Source organism: Hippopotamus amphibius, chromosome 7, assembly GCF_030028045.1.
Source record: "Hippopotamus amphibius kiboko isolate mHipAmp2 chromosome 7, mHipAmp2.hap2, whole genome shotgun sequence".
Taxonomy (NCBI): domain Eukaryota; kingdom Metazoa; phylum Chordata; class Mammalia; order Artiodactyla; family Hippopotamidae; genus Hippopotamus; species Hippopotamus amphibius.
The window spans coordinates 52,577,609-52,597,300 of NC_080192.1; the positions used below are offsets into that span (position 1 = coordinate 52,577,609).

General features: G+C 35.9%; 1 protein-coding gene across 6 annotated transcripts in view; it reads right to left on the bottom strand.

Annotated features, from left to right (window-relative positions):
* SRGAP1 (SLIT-ROBO Rho GTPase activating protein 1) overlaps positions 1-19,692 on the bottom strand; it is a 264,983-nt gene that overhangs the window by 235,360 nt on the left and 9,931 nt on the right. The window contains exons 1-2 of one of the 6 annotated variants that reach the window (XM_057741461.1): positions 4,796-4,871; positions 4,305-4,398 (exon numbers count right to left, since the gene is read on the bottom strand). The exons of the other annotated variants lie outside the window; for them this stretch is intronic. Coding sequence (XP_057597444.1) covers positions 4,305-4,317 — 13 coding nt within the window. The 5' untranslated portion in view covers positions 4,318-4,398; positions 4,796-4,871. Of the gene's footprint in view, positions 1-4,304; positions 4,399-4,795; positions 4,872-19,692 lie in introns of those variants that run through there. 6 annotated transcript variants of the gene reach the window in all.

The following is a 19,692-nucleotide window of genomic DNA, read 5'->3' on the forward strand; positions in this document are numbered from 1 at the left end:
TGAGCACCTACTCTATGCCAGTGGGTACAGCTATGTTCTGGAGGCAGAATCTATATGTGACAGAAAATGGATCACAGTCTATGGAGGACAGGTATTAAATAGGTGGCTACACAAATAATTACAATTAGAGTGGGCTTAAAAATATTTTTTATTATAAAAGTAAATATCACAGCCACAGTAAAAGCTCATATTTGGGAGTATATGATGGGGCCAGGCATCATTCTAGTATTTTATACATATTCATTTAATCATCAATTAATTTTCTACATGTAGCAAATTTGGAAAATACATAAAGATTTTTAAGTTGTCTGTCCCATTTACTCAGAAATAACAATTGTAATATTCTGAGGTACGTATATCATATTGTATTCACTGTAGATTTTTTTCCCTTACTTAATGATACATCTTGCATAGTTTCCCTTGTCTTTAAATACTTTTCAGAGTCAAAATATTAGTATTTCCGTAACATTCCAATACTTATTATGCAAACCATAACTGATTTATTTCTTGACTCTTGGATATTTATGTGACATAATTTTCATTAAAAACAAAACTATGATGAGCCTTCTTATGCACAAATCCTCATCTCTGATTATTTCCTTTGGATAGATTTCTAAAAGTGAGATTGCAGGGTCCAATCATACCCCAGAAGGAGGGTATCAATTTTCACTCCCCAGTGAGGAATTATGTTTATCATGCCACACCCTTGGCTGCATCAAATATTATCCTAAAAAAATACATTTTCCAACTGAAAAGTAAAGTTACATCTTATTTATGTATGGTCAACCTGTGTAGCAAACATTCCTCAGCTGTGGTGACATGTAACATATTTTTTTTTGAGAAATTTAATTGTATTAAACAGCATTAATATTTAGAAAACCTCACGTGACAAACACTTATTTTCCTAGAACTCAAGTTAAAGTCAGTAAAACTGGAGTTCCCTAATGTAAATATTTCCTGCCAGAAGTCAGGACATTAGGATATTTTCTTAGATTTAATTCATGTTGAGGTATCTAAATGCCAAAATGGTGGAAGAAAAGAACTGTGATTCAGCACACGGAATATACTGATTTAGAAACAGTGACTAAAATAAAATGAAGAGTGAAGCATTTACCACGGAGAAATGACCATAACAAAAATGAGAAACACAAGCAACTCCACCACGGAGAGAATACACAGAAATGCATAATACATCATTCCCAAACGATTCATTACAACTTTTGGAAAAAAGTCAGTCATAACTGGAGATACCCTCACCCACACGGTATCTGGCCTTGAATTCTTTTCTGCTTAATATCCCTCAAGAGCCCATGAAGTTGCTAGAAAATGGAAACAACAGATAAGAGACTGAACAGCTGAACTTACTGGGGAAAAAAAAAAAAAGAGATGGGGAAAGATTTCTTCTTTGCAGAAATGTACTATTGGACTAAATTTGAAGAGCAGATATAAAAAGAGTTTGAAAGAAAGAAAAAGAAAGAAAGAAAGAAAGAAAGAAAGAAAGAAAGAAAGAAAGAAAGAAAGAAAGAAAGAAAGAAAGAAAGAAAGAAAGAAAAAAAGAAAGAAAGAAAGGAAGAAAGCACAGAGATGCTCACTGTTGGCTAATGGTGGATTGCAGAGACTAGAATTCTGGAAAACAGCCACCTCCTATGCACCCTGATTGAATAAGTTCAGGTAGTGGCCATGGTGTCACTCCCATCACCAAAGTGTTAGGGGACAAACGGAAATATGCATTCTTCAAGAAGGAGCATTCTAGGGATATCCAAAGAACAATAACACTGGCAACAAGCAGACTTGTGGTTGCCGAGGGGGAGGGGGAGGTGGGAGAGATGGATTGGGAGTTTGGGATTAGCAGATGCAAACTCTTCTATATAGAATGGATAAACAACAAGGTCCTACTATATAGCACAGGGAACTATATTCAATATCCTATGATAAACCATAATGGAAAAGGATATAAAAAAAGTATATGTATAACTGAATTACTGCTGTACAGCAGAAATTAACACATTGTAAATCTACTATACTTCAATAAAATAAATTTAAAAAATTGATGACGATATTTCCAACATTTCCACTGTCTATATAATAGAAAAGGCACTCATAATAATTCTATATATTTGTGAAAAAAATTCTTTTTTCTGAACTTATATATTTTATCTGAAGTGTATGTTTTGAACTAAAAGATACAGCAGTAAACTCCCAGGATGTATTAATAAATCTGCATTGACTAAATTTCAACAAATATAGCAATGAGTAATATTTCACTCAGTCAGTAAATAGCTTTTTAAGTCATTCTAAGTGCCAGGCACTGTGCTACATGCAACAGTGAACAGTAGCAGTAACCGGATCCCAGTACTCAGAAAGCTTCCAGGTTGGCAGGCTAAATATACACTTAAACATTAGCTCGGAGTTGTCAAAGTGCTTTCATGCCTATCAAGATTAAAAACTTCTATGGTGGCACATTTCTCAGGATGAAAATAAAAATCACATTTTTTCCCTTAAGACAGAACATGAGAAGAACAAAGGGATAAAAGAGTGTCCAATGAAACGAACTGATCCTTCCTTTTCAAATACTTAATTCCAAACACATATTTCTGCATTTATGACATGACTCCATGAAGGAAAAATTTCAAATTAAAAAGAAAACCTAATCTCATTCCTTCCCATGTAGTACCACATGGCTACAGTGCAGTAACGTGACCCATCCGATGTCATATAAAATTAAGTGTTTTTAAAAGTGTCAATGCGTTTAACTTTTTTCTCAAAATAAAAATAGCTTAAATTTCTTTCTGACAATGCATCTTTTCATGATTTTGAAATAATAAACTTTTAAAAAAAATCATTAAGATAACATTAGTCTTTTTAGTTAGGAGATAACTAAAAAGACAAATGATAGGATTAAGTTCCAAGGCAGGGACTTCCCTGGTGGTCCAGTGGTTAAGACTCCACACTCCCAATGCAGGGGGCCTGGGTTCGATCCCTGCTAGGGGAACTAAGATCCTACATGCCACAACTAAGCCCACATGCAGCAACTAGAGGAGTCCACGTGCCACAACTAGAGGAGTTGGCATGCCGCTACGAAGACCCAGCATAGTCGAAGTACATTAAAACAAACAAAGTAGCCTCCATCAGTTCCTCAAAAAGTTAAAAACAGAAATTCTAAAAGAAATGAAATCCCTGCCTCAAGGAAATATCTACACCCCCATGTTCACTGCAGTATTATTCACAACAGTCAAGACGTGGATACAACCTAAGAGTCGATGGATAAATGGATGAAGAAAATGTGGTGTATATATACACAATGGAATATTACTCGGCCACAAAAAAAGAAAGCAATTCTGCCATTTGCAACAATATAGATGAACCTTAAGGACACTATGTTAGGTGAAATAAGTCAGACAGAGAAAGACAAATACCATATGATCTCATGTATATGTGAACTCAAAAAAAAAAAAAAAAGCCAAACTTACAGAAACAGAGAATAGAATGGTGGTTGCCAGGGGCTGGGAGGTGAGAAAATGGAGACATTGGTCAAAGGGTACAAATTTCCATTTATAAGATGAATAAGTTCTGGGCATCTAATGTACAGCATGGTGACTAGTTAACAATACTGTATTACATATGTAAAAGTTGCTAAGAGAATAAATCTTAAATGTTCACACCACACACACAAATTTGCAGCTATGTGAAATGATGGGTGTTAGCTAACCTTACTGTGGTGATCATTTCCCAGTATATACATATATCAAACCATCGTGTTGCATACCTTAAACGTACAAATGTTATACGCCAACTATATCTCAATAAAACTGGAAAAAAAACAGAGTAACCTTCATTAGTTGATATAATGGAACTGATATACATATATACGAAATAAATTTAACACAGAGAAACATTATGTTGTACATAGGTTTTTAAAAACTTATTTGAAACTAGATGGGAGAAGCAAGTAAATTCACATCTGTTGAACATCTGACTCTAAGCCAAGCTTTTACAATGACTTTACAAGAGACATCTAATTTCATCTTCCCAACAGTGCTCTAAGATGGATAGCATTATCCTTATTTTACATACAAGAAAGCTGAAGCTCAGAAAGGCAACATAATATGCTAAAGGTCTTGTTACTAGAAAGTGATAGAATCAGAACTGAAACGCAGGTCAGACAGCTCCTGGTAGTTCAATGTCTCCTATACAGAATATGCAAATCAGGCATGACAAATGTTTATGGGGAAAATAACTAGGATGCTTTTCCAAGGGACTATAATCTTAACTGCCTCACTTCTTTGATCAGAACAAACACATACCTGTCCATTCCATAGACGAGTTGTGAGCATCAGGTGTGACTGAATATATGTGTGCTTGATAAACTGCAAAGCGCCAGGTATGGTGTTACTGGCCCTGTAACTATATAAAGGAAGGAAAAGGACCAGTGTGTAGAAGTTGCATATGGAGAAGCAAACTGAACCTTGTAAAAGGAAGAACTTTCCTCCAATTACATCTGCCCAAACTTCCTACCACCCAAAGGGTTCAAGCACAAGCCCAATGACTCCTTGTCTGAGATTGTGGATGGGTGGGAAGAAGTTGGATTAGACAACCTTGATGTCCAGTCCAGGTCTCACATTCTCCAATGCTAACAACTTAGAACAGAATCTTTCCCATAGGAAAGGAACACCTTTCCCCCTTTAGCACCTTTACCCTGATTATTGAAACTCGAAAGACAAATGGCTAAAAAAGAAAGAACTTAAAATGATCACTCGCAGAAGTAAAAGTACAGGTAGTCATCTTTTCACCTCACCTATTCCATCTTTCTTGCCCCAGCAGCTGGCTTACTTCTGGATGGAGATCTACTGGACACATTTGAACCAGCTGCCTCCAAACCTTTTTAATAATACACATCATAAAGAAAGAAATGAGCATACTCTCAAAGCATACTTCTACATGTATACAGCATGTGCATGCACCGCCATGCTAATATATGCTGGGTATTACACACAAGAACAAAAACACACAAGGTCTAAAAGAAGACAAAAAATATATGACATTTTCTTTCAGGACATCACTGTGTATCTTGTTTTGTCCTTTGTGAGCCTGATCACTCACTTCTTTCTCCCAAGGGTCATCAAGTCCTTCTGATTCCACCTCTCATTTCTCCTTCATATCTCTCAACATGTCCAGCCCCAAGGTCAAGGTGAGAACCAATATGCCACGGTAGAACACAAGAAGACTTTTCAATTGGCCTCCCGCCATGCAGGGTTTTCCACCCTCACAACTGACCACATCATCCTCCATGGCTCCCTACTGTCGGCAAAGTCTAGACTGCTTGAATAACCTAAGAACATAAAACATAATGATCATTGTCTCACTAACTGTGTTGTCTCCCACAAAATAAACTTTCCTCAATTTTCTAATGTGAAAAATGGTATTAGTAGAGTTTACTTCATGTGTTTCTTGTGAGATTCAAACAAAATAATGTGTGCAAAGTACACTTACACTGTCAGGCACGTAATACACACTCAATAGCTATAAGCTATTGAAAGCATTACCTTACATTCTCATCTTGTTACTCTGCTCAAAGTATTTAAAACATTAAGCTAATGATTCCTAAAAAGAAAAAACACAGAATCCTTGGAGAAGATTTTCCTTTACCTGGAATGCCCCTCATTTCCTGGAGAACTCCTACCCATCCATCAAAACTAGCTCAAACATCTCTTCCACCAGTCTGTATTACACTCTCCCAGGCAGAACTAAGTACTTCCTGCACAATGTTCCCATAGATTTAAAACACCTCTAACACACTATACAGCAAATCTCTGTTTACTTCTCCATCTCTACATCTAGGACACAATCCATAAAAAGACATGGGATGTATTTCATTAGTTATTAATTCAATGAACATCAGCTAAGCAACTACTATAAGGCAAAGCAGATGCCTTGATAAAAAAAACATCTGCCCTTGGGGAGTCTACAGTTTGATAAAGGAGATATTCAATAGCTGTTTGTTGAATGAATGAATGATACTTAATTCCAGCATGACTGAAAGAATTTAAACCAGAGACCCAGAATCAAATGTTTCAATTATCTTCACATATAATGGAGTCACATCATAAACACATTTATTAGAATTAACTACATGTCCATATGTATTAGGAAGGGTCTAAGGGAGGGAAGGAAAATCTTATTTTCCCCAACATCCTTTCAGTCTTTCAATGAGACCTTGGACACATGGAACTGCGAGGGAACAGTCTATGAGCAAAGAGAAACACAAGTTAATTTCTGCCTTTTGAGCTTTCATGGATGCAGTTCTTGGTAATGTGGTAACTTGGGGATTTTCAAGAGTAATTCTGTTTAATTTTTCTTCTTATGGTTTGACTTGAGATCCTAACTTACAGCAAAAATTGTAATTGCCCTTTAACTACTGCTATAGCAATTTCATGAATTCTCAGTGGACCTAGGATTTTTAAAAAAATCAAATAAAAGCTCCCATGAAACATAAGAAAATTTCCTATTTACAGAAAAAAATCCCATCCTTACAATAACTTGAATTAACTATAACCTGCAAAACAACGTGCACTTTAGTTGGTCCAGAGTTCGGCGTCAAGTCTCCTGACTGATCTAAGAGTTGCCAGTGACAGTGAAAAATGGAAAGGTGCCACAGGAGGTCCCCAAAAGGGTACCTTGCCTCATGCTGTTTTTCCTTAATTCAAAAGCGCATGCAGATATGCAGGGAAATTGAAGCTTTATTCCTCATGGGCTCATCATGTTCCCACTTTAGTTTTCAATTTACCCAGGTGTGATGAGAAAAGACTCTTCACAATTTGAGAAACTAACAAATTACCGAAGATGGGGGTGGGGAAGGGAAAAGCTGGAGGGCTGCATGTATTTTCTATATTTAGTTTAAATTACCATGATTTGATGTCCATTTACAGGAATTGAAAGCAATTGTAAGAAAGGTAAAGATTTTAGGGAAATTGGGAGGAAAATTAGCACCTAAATTGGCTAATTTAAAGAAGTCACAAAATTGCTTTGATTTCTCCAGCAATGGTCCTCGAAGTATGGTCTCCAATCCACAGCATCAGTATCCCCTGGGAACTTGTTAGAAAAGCAAATTCTAGTGGGATGGAGCCCAACAAACTGCTTCAAAAGCCCTCCAGGTGATTCTGATACAGGCTAAGTGGTTCTACCAGCAGTCCTGACACCACTCAAAAAGGAACAACAGCAATACAAAACTGAAATCTTAAGTTTAGAGAACCAGCTAAAGAGATACCACTTCTTTCCCAGGAGAAATCAAGACAGGGAGGGGCCTCTTCACTGGGGAACCAGCAGGTGGGAGTAACAAAGGAGCTGAGGCAGCAATCTCATCCCCAGGAACAGGGCACTACATTGAGCAAGAGTATTCTAATTTAGGACTTTAAAATTTTTTCTCCCCTCAAATACCTTTTCTATTTCATACAAAGACGTGGCTCCATCATGAGTTTCCACTGAGATAATAAGGCAACAATTTAATGTTAGTACATAATCGCTGAATAACAAAAAACACAGACTTTTCATCTGAATTGATACGAACTCTGTTTATTAAGACAAAAATGGCAATCATTCTTCCTGACTCTCTGGAAGTTTCAAGAGTGTGAATGGCATGAAATCTAAGCATTTAATCTTTTATACGGCAGTGTCCTTATGTAACTCTGCAGCTGGGATGCCCACCCTCCAGGCCTCCGCCATCACTCCCCATTGCCCGCATAACCGCCTGAACCGCCCCGCCCCCGCCCGTGGAAACATTGTTTTCCACGAAACCAGTCTCTGATGCCAAAAAGTTGGGGACCGCTGCTCTGCAGAACTAGAACAGAGGTTTGAACCCTGGTGGCTCCACCATTTAGTAGCTGTGTGATTTTGGGGAAACTATTTCAAGTTTCTAAGTGTTAAGTTTCATTTTCCCCATCTGTAAGGTGACACTGATATGACCTCCCTCAAAGTGACCACACTGTAGATGTTAGCTGCTAGTACTGTAGGCACTAACAGTGATAACTGCAGGAAACATTTATACTGTAACAAGGCATTTTGCATCGGGTCACAAGCATACATTAGCTTTTTTCTGATTCATTATGAGGTGAGACTAGATCTTAGCTCAAAACAATCAAATGGTAAGACTTTAAGGGCCCAGTGAATACCTGTAGGTGAACACAGAGAAGTCAGACTGAAGCTATGAAAGACTTACCGCTGACAGGGACATTCAGTGAGTCTCTATCTTGGGTGTCTTTAAGAAGGACACTGCTCTGCTTACAGTGAGAAAAGAAACAGGTATACACGCTACAGATATATCCCATCTGAAAGCAAATGAGAGGAGTGTGCCTTTGACAGCAGCTAGAATAACTACGGTTCTCTCCATTTGTTTGGCAGATTTATTTTTGGCAGCCCTTAATGAACAACGAGCACAGGTTAATGGTAGAGCAATCTACATCTATAGCTGCAATCATACACATGAAGAAAATAGAATTCATTATCTCTGGAGGTTCCCTAACAATGATGATGCAAGGAACTGTAACAAAGTGCCTCTGTAGCTAAATGTCCTAGGAAGCCTACCAACACAATTCTTTTAAGATTGGGTCCAGTATAGCTTCTGGTGATTGGCTAAATGTCTCCCACTGCTTTTCTAAAAAACCATTCCTATTTTTAGTGTTTGCTTTGTAAAACTGAAGTCTGTTTAGTAATTTTAATCTCTCTGGAGATAAGTGAGTTTTAAATTATTTAAGAAAAAAATCTGTCACTAATAAAGACAACAGCTTCAGGTACAGTAGTAGTAAATAATCATTATTATTATAGTAGCGCATTTTTACTGAGCCCTTACTACTTGCCAAGAGCAGGGCTGCACTCTTTATAGGTGTAATTTCAGTTCATCCTCAAAACAATCTTATAAAATAGATACAACCATCATACCCATTTCCAAATTAGAAAACTGAGGTTCCAGAAGAACCCCAGTTTGAACTGGACTTATCCAAGATATTAACCTCTACCCTGTGTCACCTTTCTAAAGGAAGCCCAATCACTGAAACGGATGAAGATTAAAGTGCCGAGGTGGCCACTGGTAAATGTCGCCGCTGTTCCATCTGAAGGGCAGTCTTGTCTCTAAATCAACAAGGAACAACAAGTAACAGTAAGAGCCATTAAAGGGATAAGGCAGCTCTCTACATGCTTCTATGGAATCGTGCCCACCAGCACTCCTCAAACGCAGGCCAGAGAACTGTTGGTTGCAGATCCACAGTGAGATAAAGAGCTCGAGCGAGAACCTAAGTCAACACATCACTAAGCACTGTTTAGTTTAGCTGACATTTGTGTGTAGCAAGACCTTCTGGATAAAGGAAGCAGGGCCATGATTTACCTTATCTCCTTATGGACTAGTAATAAATAGTTCTGACCAGCCCTGGTCTATGAACCAGGTCTGAGCACCATAGGTACAGACAATCTATTGTTGAACAAAAAGCCAATCTATAGTAACTATTCTGCAAATGACCACATTTGTTCAGTAAATAAACAAATAAGTAGATAAATATTATGAACAGAAATACCAATGTTGCCATTGGGAGGATATACTCTAAACTATTTGAGAATTGCCATTTTTTTGCCTTACCAATTCGGTACTTTAGCCAAAAAAAATTTTATAACCATAAAAGTTACATGAGTGGGATTTTTTAAAAAGAGAAAATGTTTTCTTTTCCTATTCATACTAAGTATTTTTTTTAAATTAACTAAAGGCCATACTTTATTTGGATTTCCTTAGTTTTTAAGTAATGTCCTTTTCCTGTTCCAGGATTTAGTCCTCATGTCTCCTTAGGCTCCTCTTGGCTACTAAATCTTTTATAACCTCAATTTATTATTATTGCTTCCCAAGCCAGAGTTCATAAAAATGGCAGTACACTAATATTTTTTGAGCACTTACTGTGTGCCAGTTTGTTTCTTCAATAACCTACTTGTCTTACCAATGCACTGAATAAAGTACTATTATTTTATCTCCATCTTACAGGCAAGGAAATTGAGGCAGGATGAGAGTAAGTAATTTGCCCACAGTTCGACAACTGGAGAGCGGCTGAGCTAGAATCTGGACCCCAGGCCAGCAGTCTGTTTCCTGAGGCCACACTATAACCTACTATGCTACACAGAACACATATAAATGTATGCGCGTATGCTTCTTTGAGAGTGTTACCTGGTATCTGAAAATGGGACATGCCATTATGAGAATGTCAGAAACTGCCAAAAGATGTCACAAAGACAATAAAAGTCATTTTTATTGTGTTTGACAGTGCACAGTGCTTTCTGTACATTATTTCACAATTTAATTCCGACCGATGGAGGAAATGAGATGCCTAATAGAAAAGCGACTAAAACGTTAACCTGACTGTAGGAAGTAGAGTTCCCAGTTTTAAACTAGAGATATTTATTTGTAAATTAGGTATTTGGAGAAAAATGTGTATAATTAAAACTCTAAACTATCAAAATACAGTTTGGAAATCTTTCAAACATACACTTTTGGTGACACATTTGTGAGTTCCCATGAACATTTTTAATACAACTGCAATAGAAGGTCAATGGAGTGGCCATTTGAAAAGGGATTCATTAACTCTCTTTTCTCTTTTTGTAGTAGTGCACTCAGAAAACTCTCATTTCTAAGAGACATGAAATCTAATAAATTCTCTTCTCTAAATTCTCAGAATTTACCAGCTTTCTGTGCCATGTTTTTTACCAGGGAATGCATCCACTGTCTGCAATGATGAAAAGAAAGGTGAAAACAAACTCAGCAAAGAAATGAGAGCAAACTATTTGAGTCAGGGGTCAGCCCAGAAAACATTCCTCCAATGTCTAGGGCTGCTCAACCAGTCTTCTAAAGAGCTGCTCTTTTTACCTACCTGTCCTTATCTCTCTGTCCCCTAAAGACAGGGAGCAGGCAGTTCCCTGAAGCAATGGCCACACCTCTGGCTCTGAGTTCCAGAATTTCTGCCGGTGCTTGGGGGTTACAATTTGACTGAACTGTCCTTGAAGTGTAGACCATCAATGAGCACAAGGAAAAGCCATCACTGCTGCTTAAGGAGAACTTCTGTTCATTGGACATTGACAAGACATCAAAATATGCCTCACGGCCATGACATGGAAAACAAGATGAGCAGGATGACTTCTACCTACCCTCTCCTCTTTGGCAAATAATGTCTGGAGACTTAATTCCATTCTTCAAACATGCTACTTTCACAGCCCAACTAAAATTTGGATGTCCTCAGAAGTGAAAAGTGCCTGACATTTAAAATAAGCAGACACCTATTGTTCTATCTTCATTGCTGGAGGTCTGAGGGAGGGACCTGTTTTTGTAAGCTGTACCTTCAGAATAATAAAAGCGAAGGGCAAAAGTCCAGAGGTCTTCTACACACCAGTTGAGAAGGAGTTAGAAATGACAGCCCAGAAACTGGGACATCAAGCACTTTAAGAACTGCTGGAACCTTTTTAAATGCTCCTTACGCTACATCGGCTATTCTGCTGTGATGCCAAGACGGCTAGAAGGCGCTACCTTTTCAAGGAGGCCCTGAATTATCATAGGTCACTGCAGCCAGCTTTGGAGTAGAATTCCAAGGGATAAAATGGTAGAAGCAGCTCCACAAGAAAAGGAAAGCTGTTACCTGCAAACTCCAACAATGAAAGACGGGACTTTGGATGATTAACAATAGAATCAAGACCCCAGATTTTCCAACAGCATCTCAGATTATTTCAGAAAAGTGTGGGTTTCAAGCTCTGCCCACATCAAAGCCTCTCACTGACCCTCTCTATACATTTGCATCCCTAAAATCCATATATCCTGGATTTTTCCATGCGCAGACATCAACCTATATATGAAGAACCTGAAAGTGTTCGGGTAACGTTACTTGCTCTCTTGTATGTGTATCCTCTTCAGTGTATGAATCTTGGGTTATGAACATCATTCTAGAGGGCAGGGACTAGAATCCTATAATTCTCTTTAGGAAAACACACAGACTTATTCTTCCCAGTAACTTGAACTATACATACTTTTGGGTTCTCTTGCTAAAACAGAACTTGATATTGGAGAAATTAAAAACAATTCTATGAAAGTTACTGAGAGTAGATTTTAAAAGGTTTCATCACAAGAAAAAAAATTCTAACTATGTGTGATGACAGATGTTAACTAGACTTACTGTGGTGCTCATCTGGCAATATTTACAACTAATGCATCATGCTATACACCTGAAACTAATATGCTATTATAACGTTATTATAACATATAATGTTATAACATATGTCAATTATATCTCAATTAAAAAATGTAATATACTGATGGGCTCAAAAAAAAAAAAAAACTACTGAATATTAGACTTGTCTTTCCTACAGTATAGTAAATTTAGATAGATAGCCCTGACTTCCAGCTGAAACTAATATGCTGGATAGAATATTTTTTAAATATGATTTTAATCACATCACCAGCTTTCACATAAGTAAGGAATTTTAAAAGCCCCAAAACAAGATAAGGTCAGTATAAAACAGATCAAATGGTAACAAGTGGCGTGGAGAGAGAGAAAGCAGAAGGAAGATGGTAAGAGCCAGGAGAGGTTGAGGCTTATAATGTAAAATAGCATGGTCAAAGAAAACATGGTCAAAAAAACATTTCAAAAGATCAATATAATCAGACCATGTTCTCTGATGACAGTGCAATTAAGTTATAAATCAGTAATAAAATGATAAATGAAATAACTTTGTAAATCTGAAAAATTTAAAACACACTTTTAAACAGATTGAGTCACAGTAAAAAAATCCTAATGAAATTAGAAAATGCACAGAATTGAAAGATAACAAAGCACTACATATAAAAATTTATAGAGATACACACTACTATATATAAAATAAACAACAAGGACCTACTATATAGCACAGGGAACTATATTCAATATCTTGTAATAACCTAAAATTGAAAAGAATCTGGAAACGAATATATATATATATTTTACATATATAATATATATTCAGATATATATATAACAATCACTTTGCTGTACACCTAAAACTACCACTACATTGTAAATCAACTATACTTCAATTTAAAAAAAAGAAGAGCTGCACTTGCTATGCCCCCAAATTAAACAATAAACACGTAAAAAAAATTTTGTAGAATGCAGGTAAAGGAGTACTTAGAGGAAAGTTTTATTACCTTACTTGTTTATATTAGAAAAGAAGAAAAGAAAGAACCTGGAAAATAAGAATTTTAAAAAGGATCAGCAATTAATGCTCACAAAAAAAGTAAAAGGAAGGGAATCATAGGGAGGAAAAACTAACAAAATAGAAAACATACAATACAGTAAATCAAAGAAGCAAAAAACTAGTTCTTTGAAAAGACTAATAAAATAAATATACCTCTGGCAAAGTCAATCAAGGAAAGAAAGGGAGAAGGCCCACATACAAACAATTGTTATCAACAGAAAAGAAGTATAACAGCAGATGCTGCAAAGATTAAAAAGACGTGAGAATACTATAAACAATTTTATGTCAATAAATTAGAAAATCTGTAAATTTGAAAGCAATGACAGATTTTTTCCTTTATGAAAATACTAGACCTCGATGACTTTACTAAACATTTAAGAGTCACATAATTCCAGTCTTACATGAACTCTTCCAGAGAATAGTAAGAGGAAATAATCCCCAACTAATTTCAAACACTATTACTCTCAGATTTCAATATAGTAATTATAATTTAAAAAAAAATAAATATCCTCACTTTTTTTTTTAATGTTAAGTCATACTCCTATATACCTCATGGATCAAAGCAGACCATCATGAAAAATTCAAAATACTTATAACTTAATTTTAATAAACTTTACACATCAAAACTTGCTAGATGAAGCAAAGGTGGTACTTTAAGGGGAATTATCATAAATATTTATTAGGGGAGAACAGATGCCTTTGTTAAGAATAATGCTTTTATTAGAAATAACATATACATTAGAAAAGAAATGCATTGCCTTAAATGCTGATAGTAGCACATAAGGATAAAAACAAATGAGCTGTATGTCCAACTCAAAGAAAAAAAACAAAGAACAGAATAAATCTGAAGAACATTTGACGGATGATAGTAAACATAAGAGCAGAAATCAATAAAAGAGAAAAGAAAAAACAGCAAAAATAGACAACCCCTTTTAAGATTCAATAAGAAAGATATAAGGCAAAAATAAATATTAAAAAATAATGTTTTATTTTTTAGTTTTATTTTTTGGCCCTGCCACGTGGCTTGTGGGATCTTAGTTCCCTGACTAGGGATTGAACCCAGGTCCCTGCAGTGAAAACACCAAGTCCTAACCGCTGGACTGCCAGGGAATTCCCTAAAATAATATTTTAAATTAAATACAGATCAGCCAATATTTTAAAAATATACTATCATCAACATTATGTCAATATATTTGAAAACACACAAAATGGAGGCATTTCTAGAAAACTATAACATCAAAACTAACCAGAAGAAATATAAAGAATAAAAAATCCTATCTCTATTAAAACTAATGATTAACTGCTGATTAGCAGTTAAAAGTTCCTCACACAAAGAAAATAACTAGACCCTAATAAGCAGTTTTACCGACCTTTCAGGAGCAGGAATATTCCGAAATTTAAAATTCTTCTACAAAATAGAAAGAGAAGCATACTTTCCAACGCATTCTGTGAGGCTAGCATAACTGAAATATGAACCCAGACAAGGACATTATCCGAAAGGAAAACCATGGGTCTGTTTCATTCAAGAATTTAGAGACAAAAACCAAAAAACACAACCAAAAGACAAAAACCTAAACTAAATATTGGCAAACTGAATCCAACTATTTACATATATAATACAATGATGAAGATAGGTTTAATTCTGGAATACAGAGATGGTTTAATATTAGAAATTCTATAAATATTTCTCATTACATTAACAGATTTAAGAAGAAAAAATATCAATAGATGCAAAAAGAAAAAAGATAGCTTTCAACCAACTATTAATGATTTAAACTTCCAAGTAAACAGAGAATACATGAGACTTTACTTAACCTGATAAGAATATCTATAATAAACTGAATACAATCATTATCCTTTATGGGAGGAGAGGCTTGAAAACACTCCCTTTAAATCCAGAACAAGCAAAGAATGCCAATTCACTACATCTGTTAATGGCATACTCAAAATTCTGCAAAAATAGAAGAATAAATGAAACCCATAAGGTTTGGGAAGGAGGAAATATAACTGTCCTTATTTGCAAATAATAAGATTTTTTTAACCAAAAAAATGAACAAATTATTTGAAATAATAATAAACTAGCAAAGTGGCTGGATATAAGACCAATATGCAAAAGTAAACTGCATTTTTGTATACCAGAAACAATTAGAAAACAATTTTAAAAGAGACTTCATAAACATTCATAACAAAAGTGAAATAAGTCTAACAAAAAACAGAAAATATAAAACTTTACAGTAAGATTTTTAAAAACAACTAACTGAATGGAGAAATATTCATATTCATGGGTAAGCAGAACTTACAATCTAATATACAGATGCCAATTCTCTGCTAATTGCTTCATAAATGTCACGCAGTTTCAATCAAAATGCCATGGGTTTCCCATGGAAGGAAAACCAATGAAACACAATAGAATGTCCAGAGATAGACATATGTATACATGAAACTCTGATCAAGACAGCGGCAGCTAGTAGATTACTTTCTAGAAGAAGAAACTAGCAAATGGAATGAAAAATGATGGTCACCCATATGAAAAGAACTAAAAATACAGTGCTAGCTCACAATATGAAAAATAACTTTAGGTGAATTAAAAACTTTTATGTCAAAAGCAAGATATTAAAACATTTATAAGATGATATAGACAGATATCTTTCTGACCTTAGAGTAGGGAGGGACTGCTTAAACACCAAGCCTAAATAATTGATGCATTTGAGCAAATTAAAATTAGCAACTTCTGTTTATCTAGAGATATCTTTATTAAATATGAAAATACGAACTATGAACAGGGAGAAGATATTTGCAACAGATATAACTGACAAAAGATCAACATTAAGAACATACTAACACCAAAACAAAACTCACAAATCAGTAAGAAAAACACAAACCGACAGATAAATGGGCAAAGGTATGAATAAGCATTTTAGTGGCAAAAGTAAATGGCCCTTAAACATGTGAAAAGATGCTCTATCTCATCAGCAATCAAAGATCTACAAATTAAACCAAAATACCATTTTACCCCAGTAGGTTGCCTCTCCAAAAAACCCAGTCTTCGTGCCCACTACTGGTTGTCCACCCAAATCTGTCCTCTCCAGCCATGGTTGTGAACTTGTAGCTGGAAGCAGACTACACTTGCCAGCCTCTCTTGCAACAAGATGTTGTCCTGTGACTAAGTTCTCACCAGTTAAATGAATGGAAATTCCCTGTGTTGATCCTGGCCTGGGTTTTAACACATGGGCCATGCGCTCCTCAAGACATTTTCCTTCCTGTAAGCCAGAACATGGATACACTTAAGACCCAGTTTCACCAGGCAGCAGCTTCATTCTCCTAGGAGACGGCAGAGGAACGAGATGGAGGAAACTCAGATAACTTAAGGAGGCAAAACTGTCCTGATATCCTGGACTGCACACCTCCAGAATGTTATGTGAGAAATTTCTACATTTTTAGGTTATTGTCTTTCAAGGTTTTCTTTGTTATTATAGTTTAGACTTTACCTTAACTAATACATTGGCCCATATTAAGTGTTTTTCAGGACGTGGGATTCTCATTCACTGCTGGTAAGAGAATAACTACTAAGCATTTTGAGAAAACTCTGACATTAGTAAAGTTGGCCATGCACATTCCCTATGACCCAGCAAGTATATACAGAGAAACTCATGTACACTAGGAGACACCCACAGCATTTTATATATTATTATTAGTCATGACAGCAAAAAACTGCAAATAACCCAAATGTCATAAAGAATGAATAAATAGCTTCTGGTATTTTCATGCACTGGAAAACTATATATCAGTGAAAATAAATTAACTACAGCCATATACATTAATGTAGATCAATCTTAATGTAACTGAGTGAAAAATGGGTCATAAGAAGGCATACTTACTTTGAAAATTTTTTATTAGAGAAAATTTTAAACATATACAAAAGTAAATTGAATAAAACAATGTACCCAATAAGTACTTCCTGGCTAACCTTATTTTATCTGTATTCCTACTACTTCCTCCCTCCCCCAGATTATCTTGAAGCAAATCTTAGACATAATTTCACCCTGAAATACTTCAGCCGCACATATATTTATTTAAAAGATAAAGATTTGTTATACATGCCAAAATACTATTATTTAAGATTTTAAACTTAACATCAATTCTTTAATACCATTAAAAAATCTGGTATATGTTCAAAATGGCTCTGTATTTTTGATGCATGGATACAACATACATCAAAACTATAAAGAAAACTATAAAACTATCAAAAAACTTTAAAGAAAACAAGGGGATGACTAATACTAAATTCAGAATTTTTATTGAGGGGTCAAAAGGAACGAAATTGAGATATCTGTAGTGAGGTAGATGGACCTAGAGTCTGTCATACAGAGTGAAGTAAATCAGAAAGAGAAAAACAAATGCCATATGCTAATGCATATACATGAAATCTAGAGAAATGGTACTGATGAACTTGGTGACAGGGCAGGCATTGAGACACAGACAGAGAGAACGGACTAGAGGACTCATCAGGGGAAGGGGAACCTGGGATGAAGTGAGAGAGTAATGCGAGACATATGTACACTACCAAATGTAAAACAGACAGCTAGTGGGAAGCTGCTGCAGAGCACAGAGGGAGATCAGCTCCCTGCTTTGTGAAGACCTAAAGGGGTGGGATAGGGAGGGTGGGAGGGAGGCTCAAGAGGGAAGGGGAAATGGGGATATATGTATACATACAGATGATTCACTTTGTTGTACAGCAGAAACTAACAAAATATTGTAAAGCAATTATACTACAATAAAGAAAAAATTAAAAAAAAAAGAATTGTTACTGAGGGAGCAACAGGATGAAGAGAGATTCGTTAGAAAAGGGGTAATTTGGGGGTTTCTAGGCACTGGTAATGTTCTATTTCTTAACCTGGGTGGCTACTAACCGGGTGTTCCTTTTATTATTATTCATTAAATTGTAAATAATTTTCAGTAACAGCTTGTACATACATTTCATCCAGAAAAAGGAAAAAGAGAGGCTGCTTCCCCCACCCCCCCCCACCCCCAACACATGAACTGTTAACGGAACTCAAAGCAAGTAAAACCAAAGTATATCACTAATTGTAAGTGAACAAGAAGTCTGAAATTGTCCTGTGGACAAATCGGATTAGCAGAGGTTCAGTTTCGCTTGGATGCACCTTGCCTTTGACGGAGGGTGGAGTTCAACGTGAGATTCCTGCATTAGGCCAGGAAAGTTACCAAGGAATGGATATACTGCAGTCCAAAAGTACAGGAAATACAACCTATACCAAGGAGGAAAAATAACCGGAAATTCCTCCCGCCACGCGTTATAGCTTGGTAGGTACATACAAAGCTGAGTCCACCCATGCAAAGCAACCATCACAGTGACCGGCACGCTGTGAGTGCTCAATAACTGTTAGCTGCAGTTACGATTATTTTTCATTATTATTATTTCATCATCCTTCCCCGCCCTCCTCTCCCATGGAAGTTAACTGTAATTGTAAACTTTTGACTTCACAGAACACCTAACTTGGAGGGAGTGAAGTTTTATCTCATGTGTTGGTGACATATAAGACTGAGGTCCAACTGGGGTTTCTCTCATGCTGAAATCCCACTACCCAGTGTGGCTGACACACGTTTGTGCATGGTGATCCATCAGTTTAGCTCTGTTTTAGCTTGTTCTAACCATGCTTTTTTTAAAATGGTCTCTCTTTTTTTCCAGTTATTATAAAATATTTCCCTATACCATAAAATGTTCTTCAAAAACCACTGTTAATGACTCCATAACATTCTATGTGTACAAATTAGTTAACCATTCCCCAGTGGAATTTAGTTAACTATTCTCCATTGTTGGACATTTAGATTGTTTCCAGCTTTGCGACTTTCTAAAGAAGTTATACACATTTGAATTCAATTTAATTTTGTGGTAATACTTGATTGGACCACCCTAGATAATTCTGAATGATCACCATGTTAGTTTATACTATAAAGGAATAATAATTCAAATGATTATTCATTCAATTGATGTTTAATGAAGCCTGGTACCAGGAGGTGTGGGAGATTCGTGGACAATAACTTTTAATATTAAAGTGCTTTCTGTTATATGTGAACTATATCTCAATGAAGCTGGAAAAAATATCAAAGTGCTTTCAAATGAAGCAAAAGCAAATTAGCAGTTACAAGTGATATTTTTCATATCTATATTGATTTTATTTTATTTTTATTTTTTAATTTCTTTATCTTTATTGGAGTATAATTGCTTTACACTATTGTGTCAGTTTCTGCTGTACAACAAAGTGAAAGAGCCACATGTATACATATATCCCCATATCCCCTCCCTCTTGAGCCTCCCTCCCAACCTCCCTATCCCACACCTTTAAGTCTTCACAAAGTATCAAGTTGGTCTCCCTGTGCTCTGTATTAGCTTCCCACTAGCCATCTATTTTACATTTGGTAGTGTGTATA